We start from the raw sequence: 22,667 nt of genomic DNA on the forward strand, positions 1-22,667 counted from the left end.
ATGGAAGTGAAGGAAACTAAGGGGGATGGCTATGAGAGATCAGAAATTGGGGAAGTGGTACCGACGGATAGAAGGAGAGAAGAGGGTATAAAAATCATCAAAAATAACTTGAAGGTGGTATATACTAATGTTGATGGTTTAATATCGGCAAGGCATGAAATTGACGATTTCTTGAGGGAACATGAACCTGATGTCATGTGCTTTGTAGAGACCAACTTAAGAGAAGATATTGATGTTCATTTGGGAGATGGTAAATATAAACTGTGGAGAAGAGACAGAAAAGAAAAAACGGGAGGAGGAGTGATGATAGCGGTGAAAAACAACATAAATGTAGATACCGTGGAAATGGGAGAAGGCATGGCTGAAGTGATATATATGAAATTAGAAACTGGAGAGAATGGCAAGGGAGATACGGCAGTAGTGTGTGTTCCCCCTAAGATGAGAGCATGGAATGATGACGAATACCAGATGTTGTCAGATATGGCTAGTTATTTACAAAAAATAATTGAGATAAGCAATAATATTATTTTGGTGGGTGACTTTAACTGTAAAGAGGTGAACTGGGAGGAATGGGACTCAGGAGGCAGCAAAGATTCGTGGGGCACTATATTATTAAATATAATAATGAATAATGTGATGATGCAATGGGTCAAAGAAGAGACATGGTTCCGAGATGAGGACACACCAGCAAGGTTAGACTTACTGTTTACCAAAGAACCCGACGTAATAGAATCATTGGAATATTTCTGTCCTATAGGAAAAAGTGATCATGTGGTCATTGAGTTCCAGATGATAATAGGGAACGTCGAGCCATGAGACGAGCTTTACAGGCAGTGAAGATACAACTTTGGGAAAGCAAATTTTACAGGATTGAGAAAATTTATCGAAAATGCAGATTGGAGAAAATTCTGAGAAACAAGAGACATACAGAGGAAGTGGGATATCTTTCTAGACCTCTATGATTTGGAAGTGGAAAAATTTGTACCAAGAGTAAAGGAGAAAGAAAACAGGAGAAAGGAGTGGTTTAATAGAAGGTGTATGACAGCAAAAAAGAGAGATAAGGCATGGAACAACTGGAGAAAGAGAGGTAACAACAGAACAAAGGAAGAATATAAATGAACTAGAAATGAATACACAAGAATACATAGAGAGGAAGAAAGGAATTTTGAAAACGGTATAATAGACAAATGTAAGGATGAACCCAAACTGTTTTATAGATTTGTTAATGGGAAACTGAAACAAAAGGAAGGAATCACCAAACTGAAAGTAAAAGGAGAGGTCTATAAAGATGCAGCAGTGCAAGCTGAAATAATGAACAAATGTTTCCAATCAGTTTTCACTAATGAAAAGGAGTTTGTGGAAGGGGAGAGAGTGATTAGAAATGTACCGGTGATAAAAGATATAAAAGTGGAGGTACAGGAAGTGTATAAATTACAGGAAACTCAAAATGTAAGGAAAGCCCCAGGACCTGATGGAATTTCTAATTGGGTACTGAAGGAATGCAGAGAACAACTGGCGGATAAAATTCACAGTTTAATTGTGTGTTCTCTGGAAGAGGGGAAAGTGCCACAAGAATGAAAGAGGGCAAATGTGGTACCAATTTATAAGGGAGGAAACAGGGAAGAACCCCTGAATTATAGACCAGTGTCTCTAACCAGCATGGTCGCAAAATTGTGTGAGAGAATCCTGAAAGACAGATGGATAAAATATCTGGAAGAGATGAATATTTTGGCTGAATGTCAGTTTGGATTCAGAAGTGGAAGGTCATGTGTTACCAACTTGTTGAGATTTAACTCGAGAGTGATTGATGTGGTACAGGAGAGAGATGGTTGGGTGGATTGTGTGTACTTAGACTTAGAGAAGGCCTTTGACAAGGTACCTCATAAGAGACTAATGTGGAAACTAAAGTATATAGGAGGACTGTAGGGGAAACTCCTGGGATGGATGAGAGACTTTTTGGGAGACAGATAAATGAGGACAGTAATAAAGGATAGGATGTCTGGATGGAGGGAAGTAACAAGTGGAGTCCCTCAAGGCTCAGTGTTGGCGCCAGTAATGTTCCTGATTTACGTAAATGATATGGTAGATGGAGTTAACAAATATGCAAGTCTGCTTGCTGATGATGTAAAGATCTTGAGGAAGGTAGATGTTGAGGAGGATTGTAAAATGCTGCAGGAGGATCTGGATAGGATACATGATTAGAGCCGGACGTGGGAAATGAAATTTAATGTAAAGAAATGTAAAATATTGGAAATGGGTAAAAGTACCAGGAGGCCATCACTGAATTATTTGTTGGGTAATGAATTAATCACAAAAACGAGAGAAGAGAAAGATTTGGGAGTGCTGGTCCAAGATAGTTTGTCACCTGAAAAACATATTAATAAGATAGTTAGAGTGACATATAAACTCTTGACTAACATAAGAGTAGCATTTCATTATATGGATGAGGAGATGATGAAAAAATTGATAGCGGCCATGATCCGCCCCAGATTAGAATAAGCAGCGGTAGTGTGGTCCCCACACAAAAAGAAAGATATAAACAAGATTGAGAGAATACAAAGAACAGCAACCAAGATGGTCCCCAGTTTGACAGATCTGTCATACAGAGAGAGGCTGGAAAAGCTGGATTTGTCTTCCTTAGAGGAAAGGAGAAAGGGGGGAGACATGATTGCAGTGTTCAGGACCATGATAGGAGTAGATAAGATTGACCGAGAAGATCTGTTTTTATGTGATGAGAACAACAAGAGGACATGGAATGAAATTGAAGAAGTCAAGCTACTTGAAGGATATCAAGAAATATAGTTTTCCTTATAGAAGTATAGACCTGTGGAATAGCCTGGACAAAGAGATCGTCCATTCTAAAACTTAAACGAGTTTACAGCTAAATTTGACTTACTGAGAAACTGCGACGGGAACCCACGTGCCTAGCACATTTCGTGTATATCACAGTTAGGTATTTTAGGTAAATACATAAATATTTGGAGTGACTTAGACGAAGAAGTGGTGCTGGTGAAAAACATTCATATGTGTAAAAGTAGACTAGATAAATGTGGATATGGAGACAGGACAATACGAGCATTGCTCAATTCCTGTATACTACAAATAGGTAAATACACACACACACACATACACATATATACAGTATGTATCCAGAAAGATAATTGGGCACAGATTATGTGTACAAAGTTATCACTCTTATATTCTTGGTGGTGGGTGGTGGCAACCTTCATCCTCTCACTTGACGTAATGCTGCCTACTTCTTCCTTCACCTTTATCATTCTTTTTCTGTGTCTGCCCTCCTCTCTTCCTACTTCTTCCATTATTTCTATCACTCTTTTTTTAGTTTTCATTCCACTTCAGGTGGTTCCACATTAAGTGACAAGCCTAATGGTTTCCTGTATCCCAGGATACTATTTACCCTGTTAAGTGGCCCTGTTATGTGGCGTCAATTTTGGACCCAGATCTCCACACTCTTCCCCATACGTCAGTGTGGTGAGGTGTTGTCCACCATAAGGGAACATCTGTTCACTGCATGGGATGGCCCTGCTGGGGTAAATGCATGCCTGTGGTTGATGTGTCTGCTCGGCCAGACAGACTGGGGTTACTCAACAACAGCTCTTATATTCTTTCTTTATATCGATATTCAAAAGCGGTGCATATTTCCTACATAGTTTATAGCAGTATCTTGCTTACTTCTTGTTAGTTCCATTGATTAACAGTTATGGTAACTACAGTGTTGTAGCATTAAACAGTGTAGGACTGGAAGTAGATGAGGACTGTTAAAAATGGGTGTGTCTGATAATCCAGAATTCGGGCTATCACAATAATGTTGGAGCAGTTTTGTGTTGTATGGGTTACAAGGTACTTTACATGCAGGTTTTTAGTTATGATTTGAGATAAATTACTGAATATTATTCAAAAAGTCAGTGTGCTTAAAAGTTACCAAAAGTGTCAATTTTTACCTTAAGGTCACATTTTATTTATACCTTAAAGTTGCTTCTTAGCTAGCCAAGTGTTGGCCACTAAGAAGTGACAGCATCACATGTGGCCTTATAAGCTATTTTATTTTTTTTATTGCCTCTAATCAGATGTTTATGTTATGTTCAGTAGTTGAACCCTTAAGAAAATAGGCTTTTGATTGCATGTCATATCATAGAGGCTCTGAAACTTGGACTTGTAATGATTGCTTTGTCCTTCCTCCTGACATCATCAGATGTTGGTGGCTTGCTGGTGCTGCGCCACACAATTGAGGGAATCACAAGGGATGTGCAAGATGGCAAAGACAGCATTGATGTGGTCATGAATGATAGATTCCAACTGCTTTGTGCTGCTACCAAGTTCAAATATGCAAGTTCTACACTCACCTTCTCTGGCTCCGGTCAGTAAAGTTACACATTCATAGCATTATATGTGAGTCAGTTGTATGTACAACTGCAAACATTAATAGAAATCTGCTTTTCAGTTAAAAAATTGTGGAGCGTTTACACAGATTCTGATAAATTTGTTAATCTTCAAAGTCCGTATGTGCTGTAATGGATTATGAGAGTCATTGCTTACTACTGTATATTGCTATTTACTGTATTATCATAATGAAGTGAATCTGTATATATATCTGGAGTAGTACACACATAGTCTCCAGTTTCAGCTAGTCTTTACATATGCGAAGTTCGAGTATGCATGTTCATAATTCACAATTTTCAGCTCAGGTCAGTGATTTTTTTTCATTCATGACATTATGTAGGCTAAATTAAGTTTTGCTAAAGATTTGGAGATATATAGCAGGCATTAGCCATTAGAGTTTGTTATCTGTGTATCCATTACAGTATTTGACAGAACAAGATGTTTTATGATAAACAACTTCTGAGACACTGACATAGTATGTATTCCAAGCCAATAGACACTGTGGGCTTAACTCAGAAATTTACAAGGGACTGGTATAAATGTTCATTGGAAACAAAAAAGAAACAAAACTGTCGGCAAAAACACTGAGGAGTTTAGAAGTTTTTGTTTGTCAGTTATCTGTAATTCCCTTGATTCCCTTTGATAATCATTCGTTTTTCAGTAACTAAGAGCACAACACTTTTCTACATGGTCATTATATCCAACAGGACCAAGAATTTCAGTAAATGAAAGTGAATGGTCATGGCAAAATGTGGTGGGGGAGGAGGCAGTGACTAAGGACCACCAGGGAATGTACACTTGCACTGCCAGATCGCACAATGGTGTTGACCTACTGGTTAAGACACTACATATTAATGTACATGGTAAGAACTATTTCATACAGCAGAATAGAAGTAAGTCCAATTATGGTACAGGTATTTATATATATAGCCACCACTTACAATAGGCCTATGGTAACTTCAGTGGTACCATGAGTTGAAAGTTACCACAGATACAGAACTGTAGTTCTAGAAGAAATAACTTACCAGAAAAATATGGTTTACTTTAGTGGTCCATGAGATCCTGCTTCTTTGATTATTTAACACCTCTTTGACATCACTTTAAGCAGCATTGTTTGATGCAGACTCTTGATTACTGATAACCATTAATACTGTTATGTGTACCACTGAAGAAGGATTAGGAATATATAGAAAGAACTTTTTTAATTTACTGCCAAGTGATAGATTATGGCCTTGTGGGATGGTTTGGGGTTCTGAGGCTTGTGTGAGACTTTCAGGAGTTGGTTCATTTGGGAAGCAGTCAAAGCCATTGCCTTCATCAGCAGTGTCAACATCTTTCTTGAGAAGTTGTGAAGAGATGGGCTATGGACTAGAAATAGCATCCAGGTGGTGTCTGGTGTGTGCTTTCCTATCTTTGTTTACTCAGCAGCTCTGTATGGTCATCAAATAGAATTGCCCTCCTCCACCTTAGTGTGCTTCCTGTTCTTTATTTGGTTGTAGGATGGCATAGGCCTAATTTATGAAGAAACCGCGTCTCTACTGTTTTTTAAAACACAGACTGGAGAACTCTGTGATTGACAAATGTGTACAGTGTAATGCTACACCAAGTACACCCACCACAAATTGACTTAGGACCTACACACAGAATTATTGCTATGGGAGAGTTGTCTGTCTTTGCTTTGTGTTTCCACCTCTACCAAGTGAATTTTTTGGGTAAGAAGTAACTGGCAACTCCTTTGGTGTTGGCGGGAGGTGGTGAAACACTCAGCACGCCAGTGCTTGCCCAGAAGCGAGAGTGGGAGTATATGTTCCCGTCGCTCCAAGCTTGCATCTCCCTCTTTTTTCATATGCATTACTGTTTGCCCTGTTATTTTCCTAGAGTCGAGTTGTTCTGCCTGGAAAGTAATGGTGAAGGGATGAGAGGGTCCATATCATTGCATGGAGGCAGGATAATGTCCCTATCAACACGATTTGTGAACGTACTGGACGCGCAAAGTGGATTGTCATGAAGCTTCTTGCTACAGCGTGCTGCCTGCCACCTGATCTCGTACCATGGCGGTGGAAAGAAGAGGACAACTTCCAGAGGTACAGGTATGCTTCTGAAGAGGGAAGTTATCAAGAATCCTCAACTGATAGCAGCAGAACTGAAGAGAATGCTTCTCCAGCTGTTACAAGATGTCTCAATTCGAACTATCCAACACTGCTTGCAGAAGGAGCTGGGTTTGCCAAGCCGCATTACAGCCAAGAAACCGCGTCTCACTGACTGCATGAAGAAGCAATGAATTCAGTTTGCCAAGAAGTATGCACACTGGACATCGGATGAGTGGAGAAAAGTTATGGTTTCCGATGAAAGCACATTTCAAGTGTTCCAGGTGCGTTCTGCTAAGGTTGTCGCCCTGTCTCCCGTAGTCAATATGACCTTGCTTACTTGGTGCTGACTATTAAACACCCACAGTCATTAATGGTATGGGGGGTGTTTCTCAGGTGGAATGGGAAGGGGAGGCCTCTACTTTCTTCCTAAGAACTTGATGATGAATGATGGCCGGTACATTCAAGTTCTGAAAGATCATTTGTTAAATTTTTTTGCTATTCATGGGTGCGACTTTTTTTTGCACGATTCAGCTCCATGTCGCAAGTCAAGAAAGGTGACAAAATGGTTTCAGGATAATCAGATTGAGTTCCTCGACTGGCCTGGTAACAGTCCGGATCTAAATCCGATAGAAAACTGCTGGGCAAAGATGAAGAAAATTAATGGCAGGGAAGAAGACACCGAATCTGGACAACCTCAAGACTGAAATGTCAAATGTTTGGTGCAAAGAAATGTCCTTAGATTACTTTGGAGATTTAAGTGATTCCATGCCAAAATGCATCCAACTGGTCCTGAAAAACAAGGGAAACATGATTTCATATTAGTGAATGGCATTTCATGAACAAACATTGTGATGTACTATGATTTCTGTGTTTTTTAATACCTTGTGGGGGAAGGTCCTAAGTCCTTTTGCGGTAGTTGTATCACACAGTACATAATAACACATTGTCCAGCACCTTTCTGATTAAGGCATCTGATTATAGCTAGATAGATAGTCTGGCATTCACACAACTGAGACAATTAATCAACCCTGATGCAGGTCTGGTCAGTCTTAACAGATAGTGAAATTGTCCGGCAACGACGTCAGCCATTCATGTACTCACTGCCATTGAAGTTAATGGTATTGTTTTTCAGCTTGTCTGTTAATGTAAGGAATCTTGCCACCTTCATGTGTTAGGGACAGTTGTCATCTGGGAATGCTCATTATCTTGCTTCTCTCTGTTCTTTCTTGCTGGTGCTTTCTTCTCAAGCCTTCAGAAATAAGTCCTTCATGTGAGAGATTTTTTTCTATGATATCTTTTGTGAGGTAAACAAAGCCCCCATATTTAATACCTTTACTCCTATAATGCATTATATAGTCACGCCTCGGTATGTGGTGGGGTTACATCAAGTGAAACCTCATCACATAATGATTTATTGTACACTGAGGTTAATATAACATGGTTTGACAGGGATATTGGAAGATAAGGGCCATTTATCCCAAAACCTCAAAGAAACTTACCCTTTTAAGCTTGCCCTCAGTGCCCTCAGTAGCATTATGCATTCCACTGGTGGTAGCATCCTTGCCAGACATCATTTCCAAGTCACAAGTTCCAGTATTTCACACAAAAGTTATCACTTCACTTAATTACAGCACATTACACTATTGTTGTGCACTTGCACTGTAATTTGTTGATCGCAGTGGTGTTTCAATGGCCTTGCATGCACGAAACAGAAAGGAATGGAAAGGAGGCAGTCAGAGTGAATATAAACACTGTGTGGACATCATGGCTCAAATGTCTGCCTGCCAGTTTGCACGGGAGGCATCATGTATGCATGGGATTGTTGTATGTGGCCACCATCTATCTATCTATCTATTGCCAGACGCCTCAATCCCATTTGGGGTGGCCACAAACAAATCACCTCCGAGTCGCCCTGTCCCCCGCCATATCACTGCCCTGCTCCCAACTCACACCCCCCTCTCTCACATACCTCTCCACCCCATCCCTCCATCTCATCCTCGGCCTCCCCCTCCCTGTACCCCCCTCCACTTCACTCACATACACTCTCTTCGTCAGTCTTTCACCCTCCATCCTCTCCACATGGCCAAACCACCTCAGTGTGTTCCTCATAACGCTTCCTATCACATCCACCATAATTATCATATAAGCAAATTTCATCATTGTTATGGTGAAAATGGGTATAACTTTTATCTCATAATTCAATTGATTTACTGCATACCAAACTGACATGTACCAAGGCCTGACTGTACGTTAATCCAATCATCACCAGTCAGTTTTACTCAACTTACAGAGGACCTCTAGTAGTGAAAGAGATAATTATAATTGTGTTCATTGCCTTGAGATTGAACAATCTCTCCTTAACTGAATAAAATCATCCAGAGGCAGCAAGAATAAAGCAGGAAATCACCATTAGATTGTGGGGGTTAATGTCATTGTTAAGTAGATTATTCGTTAGTGTCGAGTTGCTGGAGAAGCCAGAAAATTCATACTTGAAGAAGGCCAATGAAAAATTATGATACATAGCTGAGTTCAGATATTAATTTATTGACTATGCTAAAACAGTTTGATAGTAAAGTAGTAAGTAGTTAGTTAATAAGTAGATGCCTGGAATTGCTGTCCGATGAGTGGAAATGATAAAATGGTAGGAAGATATCTGAGACTGAGTGTGTACTATCATGTTTTTCCTTAAGTTATTAACTCCATTGCCCATACCAACTCTCACTCACAGTTCCCTCATATGCTATAATGTATGTGGATGATGTAATGTTCATCATAAGCACTAAATTAGTTTACTGTACTATTTTTTGCAGCTTGTACCGGTATTTGATTTATTTTGTATTTGTCACTCCCTTCATCAGATGAGAAGGAGGTGGAGTTCCTTCCTGATGCCACTTTAAGTCCCAGTGGCCAAACAGTGCTGGTGAAGGAGAAGACGTCATACACCCTTAACTGTACAGTGACAGGTGTACCACCACCTTCTGTCACATGGTTCAAGGTTAGTTTTTATTTGTAAAATTTATTTAAGCCCCAGTCTTTCTTATACTGTACCGTATACAGTGTTTTCTCTCAACCTTTCAATTTTTATTGCCAAGTAAAGAACACTTTGAACATCCTGTATACTGTAAAATGGGTGTCCATGCATGTTGCAAGTTAAATGTCATGACCCTTCCTTAATGTAATAGGTATATTAGCCTTATTTTTGATATAGGAGGCTAATGATCATAAAAAGTCACAAAAAGTCTTGCATGTCTTGCAATAAAACAGATTACTGGTACTTAGTCATCTGTCTTATTTTGAGGCCATTAAGCATGGTGCCTGCTTCCTCCATTCCTTCAAGATCAGCTAATCCTTTTTTTCATCCTTCTCTTTCTGTTTCAGCTCTCTAACATATATTAAATTTGCTCTCCCCCAATTTTGGCTTTGTTACTTTTTCTGTTTCTAACTGGCAGTTCTCCTTTCCAGGATAATGAGGAGCTGAAGCCATCTTCTGATTTTTTTGACAATGAGACCACATTCCTCTCAGCTGATGGTCAGCGTCTAGAGATAAAATATGTGTTCAGGGAGAAACATGTGGGCCATTACATGTGTAGAGCTGAGAACAGGTTGAATCAGCAGCAAGGATATATCAATATTGATGTTCCTAGTAAGTAATAGCAGATTTAAAGCACTTACTATTTATGGTTTTTTTATTGTAATATGATTTGTAAGGTATTTCTTGATGATTTGTAAGGTATTTAATTTTAATTAATTTAATTGATGTATGGTCAGTTTGCCTTATCTGCATCTAACTGGTTCCAAACATGACCTGCCAATAAGATGTTTCTTGTGTAAGATAAGTGTCATATTAATGGAAATTAACTAACTCATTCTCATATTTGACACTGTGGCACTTTCCTTTGACTTTCCTCAGCTATCTCTGTGTCCTGAAATTAAAGCATGGGCAGTTTCTGAGCCAAAATGGATCTGGGTGTAACTGTGATGAGAACTAACTGTACGTCTTACTTTCCTACCCTTTTCTTTGTTTTCCCTGTACTGTCTTTGTGTTCTCCACCTAGAGTGTTGGCTGAACTTCAGAGCCAGTATGGGTCTGGGTGTAACAGTGGTAGGTCTGTGTGTAGCAGAGCATTGGTGAAGACTAAATATACTTCTTTATTTTTTTCCCGTCTTTTCTGGCTTTCCTCACTTTATTGTTATTACTGTACAGTATTTTGTTTTTCTCTACTTAGAGCGTGGGATGAGTTTTGGAACCAAGGTTGGTCTGGCTGCCTCTGGGGTGGGAATCATATTGCTGGTGGTGGTAGTGGCAATGCTGCTGCGCTGTGTCAAGACTGAACGACAGTTTCGTAAGAGTTTCCGCCGCAACGAGCTCTACCTCTTTGAGAAGGGCAACTTGGGGCAACTCAACCCCAGCTGTACGGCTGATGAACAAGCTGAATTGCTGCCATATGGTCAGGAGTGGGAGGTCCCAAGGCAAGACATTAAGATAGGTAAGGTATTACCAGTAGCTAATCTCTAGACTCTTTAATTCAGTGAAGGGTGCTGGAGAGGTACGTCTTCACGTGGTGGCACTGATATAACTGGGTGGCTCAACTGCTGGTTATACAAATGTCCATCAATTGCAGTGCAGTTCCAGTTAACAGGGAAGCTTGGGAACTTTGCCTTCCTGATTACTGATTCTTCCTCGATGTCTGTACGCATATCATGGCAGTATACAGTATACAGTATTCACCACTCATATTAAGAGCCACACTAACAGATTCCAGTTGAAACATTACCTCTTCTTAAGTACACCCCATTGATATAACACACATACTTGCAGTGTCATACAGCTGTGCAAAATGCACAAAGTAAGGCCATCCTGTTAAATATTCATTATATTTACACATTAAAAAATGGAAAAATAAACTAAAGGAATAACTCATGAACATTTATTGGTGAACTGATGATATGGAAAAAAATATTATACTGTAAAATTATCATGACTTCCATGCTCACATTTTGGCTGTGTATACGGCTGTTTATTTCTTCCTTATCTGACCACTGTCACTCCACCCCTCATTCACCACTCATGTGTTTTGCAGGAAATAAAATAAATATGAGGGCTTTGGGTATCTGCCCTTTCCTCTTTTCTTTCCTTCCTCTTCTGCCTTTCTTTCCTTCATTCTTTCCTTCCTCTTCTGCCTTTCTTTCCTTCATTCTTTCCTCCTCCTTCTGCCTGTGGGTGACTTTACAGTCCCTCTTCTGTCTTTCTTTCCTTCTATCTTTCCTCTTCCTTCTGTCTATGGATAGCTCTACACTGAGTGACAAACCAAATGGTTTCCTGTACACTAGGAAACATTTACTATGCTGGGTGGTAACCATATAACCAAATTATGGCAGCTGATGGTTTAGTGGGTAATTAAGGCACTCCAGTCGGATTAAGCCTGTGTAGGTTTGTATCCAAGGGGTGCTTGGGGTTTATTGCTCACATAATGCCACTCAGGGATAAGTGAGGCTGGTCACTCTCATCTTAAATGTCAGGACCAACTTGCCTAGCCCCAGGCTCCTACGCTCCTCATGGGGCGGCATAGGATTAGATGATGGATGGATGGATGGACTGTATTTACCCACCATGAAGAACTTCACCCTGTGAGTGCCAACTGCATTAGCATATAACGGTGAAGTTGCCCAGTCCTTGTTTTGTTAAAATCCTTGTGCGGCATTTTCTTTTGGACCAAGCAAAGTCATTTAGGGTAAACATCTCCACAGCAAGCCCGGCTCATCCACATTATAAATTTGATTTGCAGTTATGTTCAGCCACAAGCCTGTTGAACCCGTCAAAAAAAATTTCTGCCAGTTTTCTGTCTGCTGATTTGCTCTCTCCCCAGATGTCTAGTTTACATATTCCTTGCCTGTCTTTGAAGTAATTTAACCATCCTACAGTAGAATCTCACTTCTGTATTCATATTACTGTGACTCTCTTTCACCTTTTCTTGTATGAAAGGGCCTGATATAGGTGCTTCCATAGATCCTTCTAAGCAGAACCACTTGTACACTAATTCCTGATCGTCCGTTTTCAGCCAATGAAGAGTATGCCTTTGTTAAATGGACATACTCATCTCTCATTTCATTAAAAAATTCCTTGAACATGGGTTCCTGGGCTGAGATACCATAAACTGTGTAATTTCTTATGTAGTGTTCTGTCATCACCATCTTATAATGTTTACCTTCATCAAGTCTTTTGCATATGTCCTGCTGCTATTTCATGGTGCTCACAATATGCTCATACTTTATTTGCACTTTAGGCATCATGGAGTGTAGATTTTTGGTGTCTGTCACAACAATAGAACAGCGAGAGAGGTTGTCAGTTGACTGACAGTGGTAAGCAGACTGATGATTTGTAGAGTTGTGGAGGGTGGCTTACTTAAAGGAGGGGAAAGAGGAGGGAGAGGAGGGCTGGGAAGGGAATTAACTAGGAAACAGCCTTGACTGGAAATGCCTTCACCTTACTTTACCTGACTTCTCCCAGTCTCACATGACAAGTTACTGTCATGTGGCATGATTAGCATTCAGAGTGGTGTACATTGTTTTATTTTTTATTGATGTTTTTACCAGTTCATAAATTTTCCTGGTTGTCTGATAATCCTGATTATTTGGATATTGGATATATGGGAATGTACTGTACTTCGCAGTTCCCCCCAAAGAGGATGGTGGACTGAAGGAGAAGTGCAGTCCACTGGTTTCACATTTCAGGTGAACTTGAGGCTACAACAATAACAACAATTTGATGAAGTCCTCGTTGGTTTAATCATGTTGCCTTTAAATGATTATACTATATTCATTTTAGGGGAGAATTTTTTTTTTTTTTTTTTATCGTAAATCTGGAGGGCTTAGGCATTTTTTCAACATCTTTAAATCAGATATATATTTTTATATTTTACTTTCCATCTCTTGATGATATTAGGAGAGACTTTTTGAACTTAAGGAGTTTCTTATAACCTTCATTAACCTCGTTGTGGTGAGACACTGTCAGCCACAAGGAAACATTGGTTCACTGCATGGAATAACCCTGCAGGGACAGTTGCTTGCCTGTGATTGATGGGTCTTCTCAGCCAGACAGTCTGGTGTTGATCAACAACAACAGCAACAACAACCTCTTCACTACTAGAGTTCTTTACTAAACTTAATAAAATAGTCTAGAGATAGTAAGAAGAAAAAAGAAAAATATGTTAACTGAGTGAAGGGGTTAAGTCAGACTATAGTACATGTACAGTACAGTATAGTACAAAAACCATCTGTATTCCAATTACAGGCACTTCAGCTTGGGAATGTTCTAGTCTTAACTCCTTTAGAATATGATATAATGTGGGTGTTAGTCATATGCACTTTAGTTTTTCTTAATTTTAAGATTAGATTATGTTGATGAGAGTGTCTGCAGGGTAAATTATTATATTCCAGAATGGCTAATTGAAAACCTGACTACTGTATAAGGTGAAGTAGTGAAATATTACATACTAAATAAGCTAAATGAATGCCAGATTATAAATTAGATTATTATATTCTAACTGGGCAAAGTGAAAGCCAGACTGTAAGTTAAACTATTACATAACAATTGGGCTATGGTGTAGGTTCAGGGAAGATCAATTTGAGCAATGCAAAATTAACCCTTGTTGTTTTCTGTTTATTCAGAGTTTTTATTAATAGATCATCTTTACATTGCCATGTTACTGATGTACAAATGACTTTCCTAGAATGTAGAGAAATTATAGATAGGAGATTCAGACATTCTCTTGCTAGGAGTTTAAAATTATATTTCTTTAAAAATACACTGCTCATATGCTCTTAAGTAATAGGGTAACAATTGGAAAAACTTAAAAATCAAAATACTTGTATACTGATTTAAGCTATACCTGTTTCTCTATCTCTGCTTATCTCCCACTGTCTCAGTAACTCTTCTTCCCTCACTTACTTGCTCACCTATGAGTTGTTCAATTCCCATTTTCCATTTAAGTGGAATGTTATTGACAGGATAATGACTACTCACCACCACCACACAGGGAAGCAGCTGGGCTCAGGTGCCTTTGGTCGTGTAGTGAAGGCAGTAGTGACAGGGCTTGAGGAGGACCAGCCCAACACCACTGTAGCCATCAAGATGTGCAAGAGCACCTCTGATCCATCTCAGGTGCGTTCACTGGCCCTGGAACTGAAAATCATGATCCACCTGGGCAAACACCTCAACATTGTTAACCTTATGGGTGCCAGCACTGTCAACATTGGGAAAGGTTTGTAGCTGGATATTATGTTCCTAGTCTTTTCTGGAGTGTGTGTGTGTGTTTTTTTTTTTTTTTAATGATCTATGTCTTAAAGTACCTTGTCATTTAGTATATCAAGGGCACTAATGCAGTCAGTACTGGGAAGGATGTGTATCCTCTATATTCCAGTTTCTTTCACTATTTTTACCTGTATTAACTTTTCTTATCTTAATTCACCTTACCTTGCTTTATGTTACTGTACATTTTCTTATGTTATATTACCTAACCTTACCATACCTTACTTTTCCTTACCTTACCTTACCCTACCATACCTTACCTTAACCTTACATTAACCATACCTTACCTTCTGTTACCTTACCTTACCTTACCTTCTCGTACCATACCTTACCTTCCTTACCTTACCTTCCTTTACCTTACCTTACTTTCTTTTACCTTACCTTACCATACCTTACTTCACCTTACCTTACACCACTTCAGGAGAGCTGTGGATCCTGGTTGAGTACTGCCGGTTTGGGAATATCCTGTCATTCCTACACCGCCATCGCCACCATTTTGTCAACCAGATCAACCCAGCCACAGGCCAACTAGATCTCACCCTTACCACGCACCATCCCATCAGTCCCCTCTCACCTGGTTCTAGGGGAAGGTGTGTGTGTGTGTGTGTGTGTGTGTGTGTGTGTGTATGTATGTATACACATGCATGTGTGTGTGTGTGTGTGTATGTATGTATACACATGCATGTGTGTGTGTGTGTGTGTGTGTGTGTGTGTGTGTGTGTGTGTGTGTGTGTGTGTGTATATATACACATGCATGTGTGTGTGTGTGTGTGTGTATATACACATGCATGTGTGTGCATACATGTGTGCCTGCTTGCCTGTGTGCCTGTGTGTCTGCATATCCACATCTGTATCTGTGTGTGCATAAGATAGAGAACTAAAAATATTCAAACCTGGCATGAGAGAGAGAGAGAGAGATACATTGGTTGCTACAGTATCTTTATTATTGTTTACTGTAAATTTGTTTTAACCCCTGTATCCATTGAGTTTTAGGGGTACAGTATCAGTATTTTAGAGATTTTTGCTTTTGCAAATTAAAACTTAGGTAACAGTACACTAGTGAAGAATTGCAAGGTGGAGGCTTTGTGGCCTTGTATACTGTACATAATTTTGAATTATTACTGTTAAGATTTTGCATACACTTTATAGAATGGAAAAGGATCTAGTTGCTGCAAAGCAAGATGCATAATTCATTAAAAAAAAAAAAAAAAAAATCTGCTCAGATGGAACGGTATCACCGAATATTGCGATCAGTGACTGTTGCTTACTGTTTGGGATTGCTTTGCTGTACAGTACAAACTCTAAGTAAAAAAATCCAATTTCCAAAAACCTTCACTTTCCAAAATATTTTTTCATTCATTATGGGGGTGTTATCACCTCTCCTCACATATATAGTGCATATATGGAGACAAAATTTGTGCTGGGGCATGTATAAACACAAATAGCTTATTACTAACACTGTATAGGGAATTTCACTGAATTTATGGTAATTGGTACTGTGTGCTGTGTCGTAGGTGGGGGCGCTCACCATCCACTCACTGGATGTAGTGCTGCTCTCAGGTGTCTGGCCTTTCCTCTCCTCCTTCCTTCTTTTCTTCCTTCCTCTTCTGTCTTTCTTTACTTCATCCTTTCCTTGTCCTTCTGCCTACTGGTGACTTTACACTCCCTCCTCTATCTTTCCTCCATTCTTTCCTCTTCCTTCTGCCTATGAGTGACTCTACACTGAGTGACAGGCCAAATGGTTTCCTGTACCCCAGGAAACCATGTACTATGCTGGGTGGTAACCATATAACCAAATTGTGGCACCTGGTGGTTTAGCGGGTAATTATGGTGTTCCAGTTGGATTGAGCTGGTGTAGGTTTATATCCAAGGGGTGGTTGGGGTTTATTGCTCACGTTATGCCACTCAGGGATGAGTGAGACTGGTCACTCTCTTCTTAAATGTCAGGATCAATTTGCCTAGGCCCAGGCTTCTACGCTCCTCATGGGGCAACGTAGGACTGGATGATGGATGGGTGGATGGATGGTCCTGTGTGCTATTTATTAAATTGTTTTCTCTAGTAATTAGATGTATTGTGAATCTACTTTCCATTGTTTCCATTTACTGTAAAGCCTTTGGAACCAAACATTTGAGATTTAAGGATTTTTATTAGGTATATAATAATATATACTTTGCTTGTGTCAGCAGCTCTGGGTTTCGGCCAGCCCCAGTCACTGACCAAGATGGCTACTTGGCCCCTTCTAGCAACAAGTTCATGCTGGCTGATCCCCCCAAGGGTCGCATATCCATGGCACACATGACTTCAGACAGCAGTGAAAGTGGGTCTGGGCCACAGCAAATTGTAAACAACCCTCTTTATGCTGCTGGAGGCATTAGCAGTGATTCAGGAAGTACAGAAGAAGGAGTGAAAACTGAACCAGAACCTGTTTTGAACACTCAGCAGCCTGCTAACCCACCACTCTCCCCTGCTTCCACTGTTCCACTCCTCCCCAATCCTTGCCCAGACACTACACGCCCACTGAGCTGTCCATCAGACACATCATCACATGGTTACTTGAAGAGTAATGTTGTGATCAACACAGACATGACAACAGTGCATTCACCAGCAGCCTCTCGACATGCCTCACCTCCCCCATTCTCTCCATCAATATTGACACATCCAGGTATGTAAAGCTGCAGATAATTTGAAGGCTTCAGTATCCATCGTACATTTATCAAATTGTCTGTGTTTAACCACATGCCCAATCCTCATAGTTTATGTATGTTGGGGATGATCATATTTAAGAAAGTTCTCAACCACTCCACCACATCACAGCCTGTGCATCATTCCATCCATTAGCATATAAAATTATTGTATGGTATTTTTATGTAACTTCCATCCATCATCCAATCCTATGTTGCCTCATGAGGAACATAGGAACCTGGAGCTAAGCAACTTGGTCTAGACATGTAAGATGAGAGTGACCAGTCTCACTTATCTCTGAGTGGCATTACGTGAGCAATATATCCCAACCATCCCATGGATATAAACCTGCACAGACTCAGTCTAATTGGAGAACCTTAATTACCCACTAAACCACCAGGCACCATAATTTTGTTATATGGTTACCACCCAGCATAGTAAATGGTTTCCTGGTGTACAGGAAACCATCTGGCTTGTCACTCAGTGTAGAGCCACCCATAGGCAGAAGGAAGAGGAAAAAATGAAGGAAAGAAAGACAGAAGAGGGAGTGTAAAGTCACCCTGCAGATAGATGGAAAAAGAGATAATGACGGAAAGGAAGACAGAAGAGGAAGGAAGGGAGGAAAGGGCAGACACCCAAAACAGCACTATATCAAGTGAGTGGATGATAAGTGCCTCTTTGAACTGATTAAATTCATCTAGGGTTGTTGCATCATAAATAGTGCCCTAGTGTCATTGTTCACTCTAGTTAAGCTCAAGTGATTACAAGGATTAATAGCTTCAGGTGTGTGGGTATTGAAATTTACTCATTATTAGGCAATACAAAGTGATTGGAACATAAGCCTCTGTTCCTGCCTTTTTTTTTTAATACTTGCACTGTTCAATGTGCATCATATACAGTGGATAGTACTGTAATCTCTTTTTTGTATCTTAGACTACTTTTTTTTTTTTTTTATTGGTCTTTCATATATTTGATACTCTGTTCATGGTAAGATGGTAAGGATTGGAGAATGAGAGCATAAGGTAAAGTTCAGGATAGTTAAGATATTTTTACAAGTACTTCATCATACATACTTAATCCTCTCATTGTGTTGATGAGATTTTATATGTGTTAACTATCGACAGTATTTTAATCTTATTCGGCTTAGGAAGAACTTTTAGAATAGAAAACCTGTGTAACATATTTGAAGGCATCAAAGAATGTTTGTAAGATTCATTCACCCCTCCTTATCCCTCACACCCAATCTACCTTATCCCTTACACTCATCCCATCTCATTTCTCGCTTACCTCACCTTATTCCTCATGCTCACCTCACCTTATTCCTCATGCTCACCTCATCATATCCCTCACACTCATTCCATCATAGCCCTCACATTCGCCCCACCTCGTGTATCAAACTTAATGTCCTCACTCCACCACCTATCAGATTCCTCCGGTGTGAGTGAAGTGGGTGTAGACTCACAGGGTAACCCATTTACTCATGAGGTGGGCAGCGTGCCAGGAGTGACGGCACCATTCACTACAAGTGACCTCATCTGCTGGGCCTGGCAAGTTGCTCAGGGCATGGACTATCTCTCGAGTAGGAAGGTTAGTAGGTGGTGAGAGAAGTTAAAGTATTATAGTAGTTGTAGTAGCAGCAGTTGTAGTAGTAGTAGTAGTAGTAATAGTAGATTAATCCTGGCTTGTCTGGTCAAGTGAAGTTAAAGTAGTAGTGGTAATAGTAGTAGTAGTAGTGGTAGTTGTAGCAGCAGTAGTAGATTAATTCTGGGTTGTTGGATCAAGTGAAATTAAAGGAGTAGTAGTAGTAGTAGTAGAAGGTCATCCTCGGTCTGTCTGGTCAAGCGAAGTTAAAGTAGTCCCGGTAGTAATAGTAATAGCAGTAGGTCAACCCCGGTTTGTCTGGTAGAGAGAAATTAAAGTGAATAGACTAAAGTATGGTCTGCTGACTCTTCACTTTATTTTGCCTGGATTAAGTTAAGTCAAGAGTTGTATTCTAAATTGTGTTGCTGATTCTGTAACTCCCTTTTCTTAGTGATTTATTCTGCACATCACACCTTACACTTAATGCACACATTACACATAATATACAAGTGCAAGTTAAGGTGTATTATGCAGAATAAATCACTAATGGGGAGGTGCAATGAAGACTGTGCTACTTAAGAAAATGATCCAGAGGTGTATGGAGTGTAGTGTGGTTTGGTGACTTTCCACATTACCTGCTTAAATATGGATATGTCTCTTTCCCCCAGGTACTTCATGGTGACCTAGCAGCGAGGAATCTTCTACTGGCAGATCACAATGTTATTAAGATCAGTGATTTTGGCCTCTCACGAGACATGTACAAGAAGGACATATACATGAAGAAGGCTGATGTCAGTATCTTAGTATCCTGTATAGTACAGTATTTATTTATAGTAAAATGTGTGTGTGTGTGTGTGTGTGTGTGTGTGTGTGTGTGTGTGTGTGTGTGTATTTACCTATTTGTAGTATACAGGATTTGAACAATGCTCGTGTTGTCCTGTCTCCATTTCCACATTTATCTAGTCTACCTTTACACACATGAATGTTTTTCTCCTGCACAACCTTTTCATCTAAGTCGTTCCAAATACTTATGTATTTACCTTATATATCTAATGTGATACACGTGAAATGTACTATGCTCGTGGGTTCCCGCCGCTGTTTCTCAGTAAGTCAAACCCAGCTTTAAACTCGCTTAAGTTTTCAGACCGGACGATCTCCTTGTTCAGGCTATTCCATAAGTCTATCCTTCTGTAAGGAAAGCTATATTGATATCCTTCAAGCAGCTTGACTTTTTCAATTTCATTCCGTGTCCTCTTGTTGCTCTCTTATCCCATAAAAACAGATCTTCTTTGTCAGTTTTATCTACTCCCACCATGGTCCTGAATACTGCAATCATGTCTCCCCTCTTTCTCCTTTCCTTTAAGGAAGGCAAATCAAGCTTTTCCAGCCTCTCTTTGTATGACAGATCTGCCAGACTGGGGACCATCGTGGTTGCTGTTCTTTGTATTCTCTCAATCTTGTTTATATCTTTCTTTTTGTGTGGGGACCACACTACCACTGCATATTCTAACCTGGGACGGATCATGGCCACTATCAATTTTTTCATCATCTTCTCATCCATATAATGAAATGCTACTCTTATGTTAGTCAAGAGTTTATAAGTCTCTCCAACTATCTTGTTAATGTGCTTTTCTGGTGACAAACTATCTTGGACCAGCACTCCCAAATCTTTCTCTTCTCTCCTTTTTGTGATTAATTCATTACCCAACGAATAATTCAGTGATGGCCTCGTGGTACTTTTACCCATTTCCAATATTTTACATTTCTTTACATTAAATTTCATTTCCCACGTCCGGCTCCAATCATGTATCCTATCCAGATCCTCCTGCAGCATTTTACAATCCTCCTCAACCTCTACCTTTCTCATGATCTTTACATCATCAGCAAAGAGACTTGCATAACTGTTCACTCCCTCTACCATATCATTTACGTAAATCAGGAATATTACTGGCGCCAACACCGAGCCTTGAGGGACTCCACTTGTTACTTCCCTCCATCCAGACATCCTATCCTTTATTACTGTCCTCATTTGTCTGTCTCTCAAAAAGTCTCTCATCCATTCCAGGAGTTTCCCCTTCAGTCCTCCCATATATTCTAGTTTCCACATTAGTCTCTTATGAGGTACCTTGTCAAAGGCCTTCTCTAAATCTAAGTACAGTACACACAATCCACCCAACCATCTCTCTCCTGTACCACATCAATCACTCTTGAGTAAAAGCTCAACAAGTTGGAAACACATGACCTTCCACTTCTGAATCCAAACTGACATTCAGCCAAAATATTCATCTCTTCTAGATATTTTATCCATCTGTCTTTCAGGATTCTTTCACACAATTTTGCGACCATGCTGGTTAGAGACACTGGTCTATATTTCAGGGGTTCTTCCCTGTTTCCTCCCTTATAAATCTTCATATATCTTTGCTAGTACTTGATCCAGATAATCACCACTTTCTCTAGATGATTTTTAATCATTTCAGATCTTTGTTAATTTCTTTAGGGCTATGTTGACCTCTCTAGATCTTTAGTAAGTCTATCCACATCTTTGGTAATCTTTCAAGTCATTAATAATGTTTCCTAAGTTTCACTAATCTCCCCATCTGTTACTGATCTGTCCATCTCTTGAAATTATTATTAATCTCACCATTCTGCTTTGACTTTTCCACCTATTTTTGCCATCTGTTCTCAGGACCTGATGCCAGTCAAGTGGATATCAGTGGAAGCTATCCGAGACCGCATCTTCAGTGTGCAGAGTGATGTGTGGGCGTACGGGGTGACACTATGGGAGCTGTTCAGTCTGGGCAGTGTCCCCTACCCTGGCATAGAAGTCAACAAGGACTTCCTCAGCTTACTTGAGAGTAGCTACAGAATGAATAGGCCCAAATATGCCAACCAAGACATGTGAGTGATTGTGGGCAGGGCTTGCTTTGGATAAGTTTCATGCACATACAGTACCAGTAGCTTATTTCTGAAACTTGCAAAAGTGTCATCATGTACTGGTCATCATCCTGAACCTTTTTCCCACATAAAACTGGTGTGAGGTACAAGATAAATGGTCCAAATATGCCAGCTAGGGTAAGTGAGCATTTCAGGGCAGGTCTTGCTGTGGATAATTTTCACTCACCTTATTTCTGAAATCAGCAGAAAACTCATTATCCCGACTCCTTTTCTCATCAAAAACAGGAGTGAACTATCTCTTAACACCATGAGTCCAGGAATGTGATTTATGCTTGCTATCTCTAGATGACTGTATTCAGCGTGGGGGAGACTTCTTGTGCCGAACAGATAAATGAATGCTATCTCATACCTCTCCAGTTCGCAGAGTCTCTCCAAATATCATTAAAGACTTGCTTAGCCCCGGGCTTCTACACTCCTCATTGGGTAACACAGGATTAGATGATGATGATGATGATGATGATGATGATGGTGATGAGATAGTAGCCTAATGGTGAAATGGAAAATATGTCATCACATTCAAGTGGCCAGTCTGTGTTATAGACAAGAATAACACAGTGAATTGATGGATGGTCTGATTTGTTGTATACAGTATTGCACTTTGCACCTCAACTTTACGTAGACTCTACCAAAAGATGATGTGATATGAAAT

The 22,667-nt window shown here is 39.9% G+C and overlaps 1 protein-coding gene across 1 annotated transcript in view; it reads left to right on the forward strand.

Annotated features, from left to right (window-relative positions):
- The window catches only part of LOC145410619 (vascular endothelial growth factor receptor 2-like), a 105,369-nt gene that overhangs the window by 78,654 nt on the left and 4,048 nt on the right, over nucleotides 1-22,667 (forward strand). Inside the window, exons 16-26 of the mRNA XM_080280732.1 lie at nucleotides 4,214-4,378; nucleotides 5,109-5,264; nucleotides 9,350-9,486; nucleotides 9,954-10,134; nucleotides 10,718-10,978; nucleotides 14,528-14,752; nucleotides 15,221-15,389; nucleotides 16,984-17,462; nucleotides 18,909-19,069; nucleotides 19,732-19,854; nucleotides 21,750-21,961. Coding sequence (XP_080136858.1) covers nucleotides 4,214-4,378; nucleotides 5,109-5,264; nucleotides 9,350-9,486; nucleotides 9,954-10,134; nucleotides 10,718-10,978; nucleotides 14,528-14,752; nucleotides 15,221-15,389; nucleotides 16,984-17,462; nucleotides 18,909-19,069; nucleotides 19,732-19,854; nucleotides 21,750-21,961 — 2,269 coding nt within the window. The remainder of the gene's footprint in view (nucleotides 1-4,213; nucleotides 4,379-5,108; nucleotides 5,265-9,349; nucleotides 9,487-9,953; nucleotides 10,135-10,717; nucleotides 10,979-14,527; nucleotides 14,753-15,220; nucleotides 15,390-16,983; nucleotides 17,463-18,908; nucleotides 19,070-19,731; nucleotides 19,855-21,749; nucleotides 21,962-22,667) is intronic.

This window comes from Coenobita brevimanus, chromosome 86, assembly GCF_032717465.1.
Source record: "Coenobita brevimanus isolate Jiangsu-jjx chromosome 86, ASM3271746v2, whole genome shotgun sequence".
NCBI lineage: Eukaryota > Metazoa > Arthropoda > Malacostraca > Decapoda > Coenobitidae > Coenobita > Coenobita brevimanus.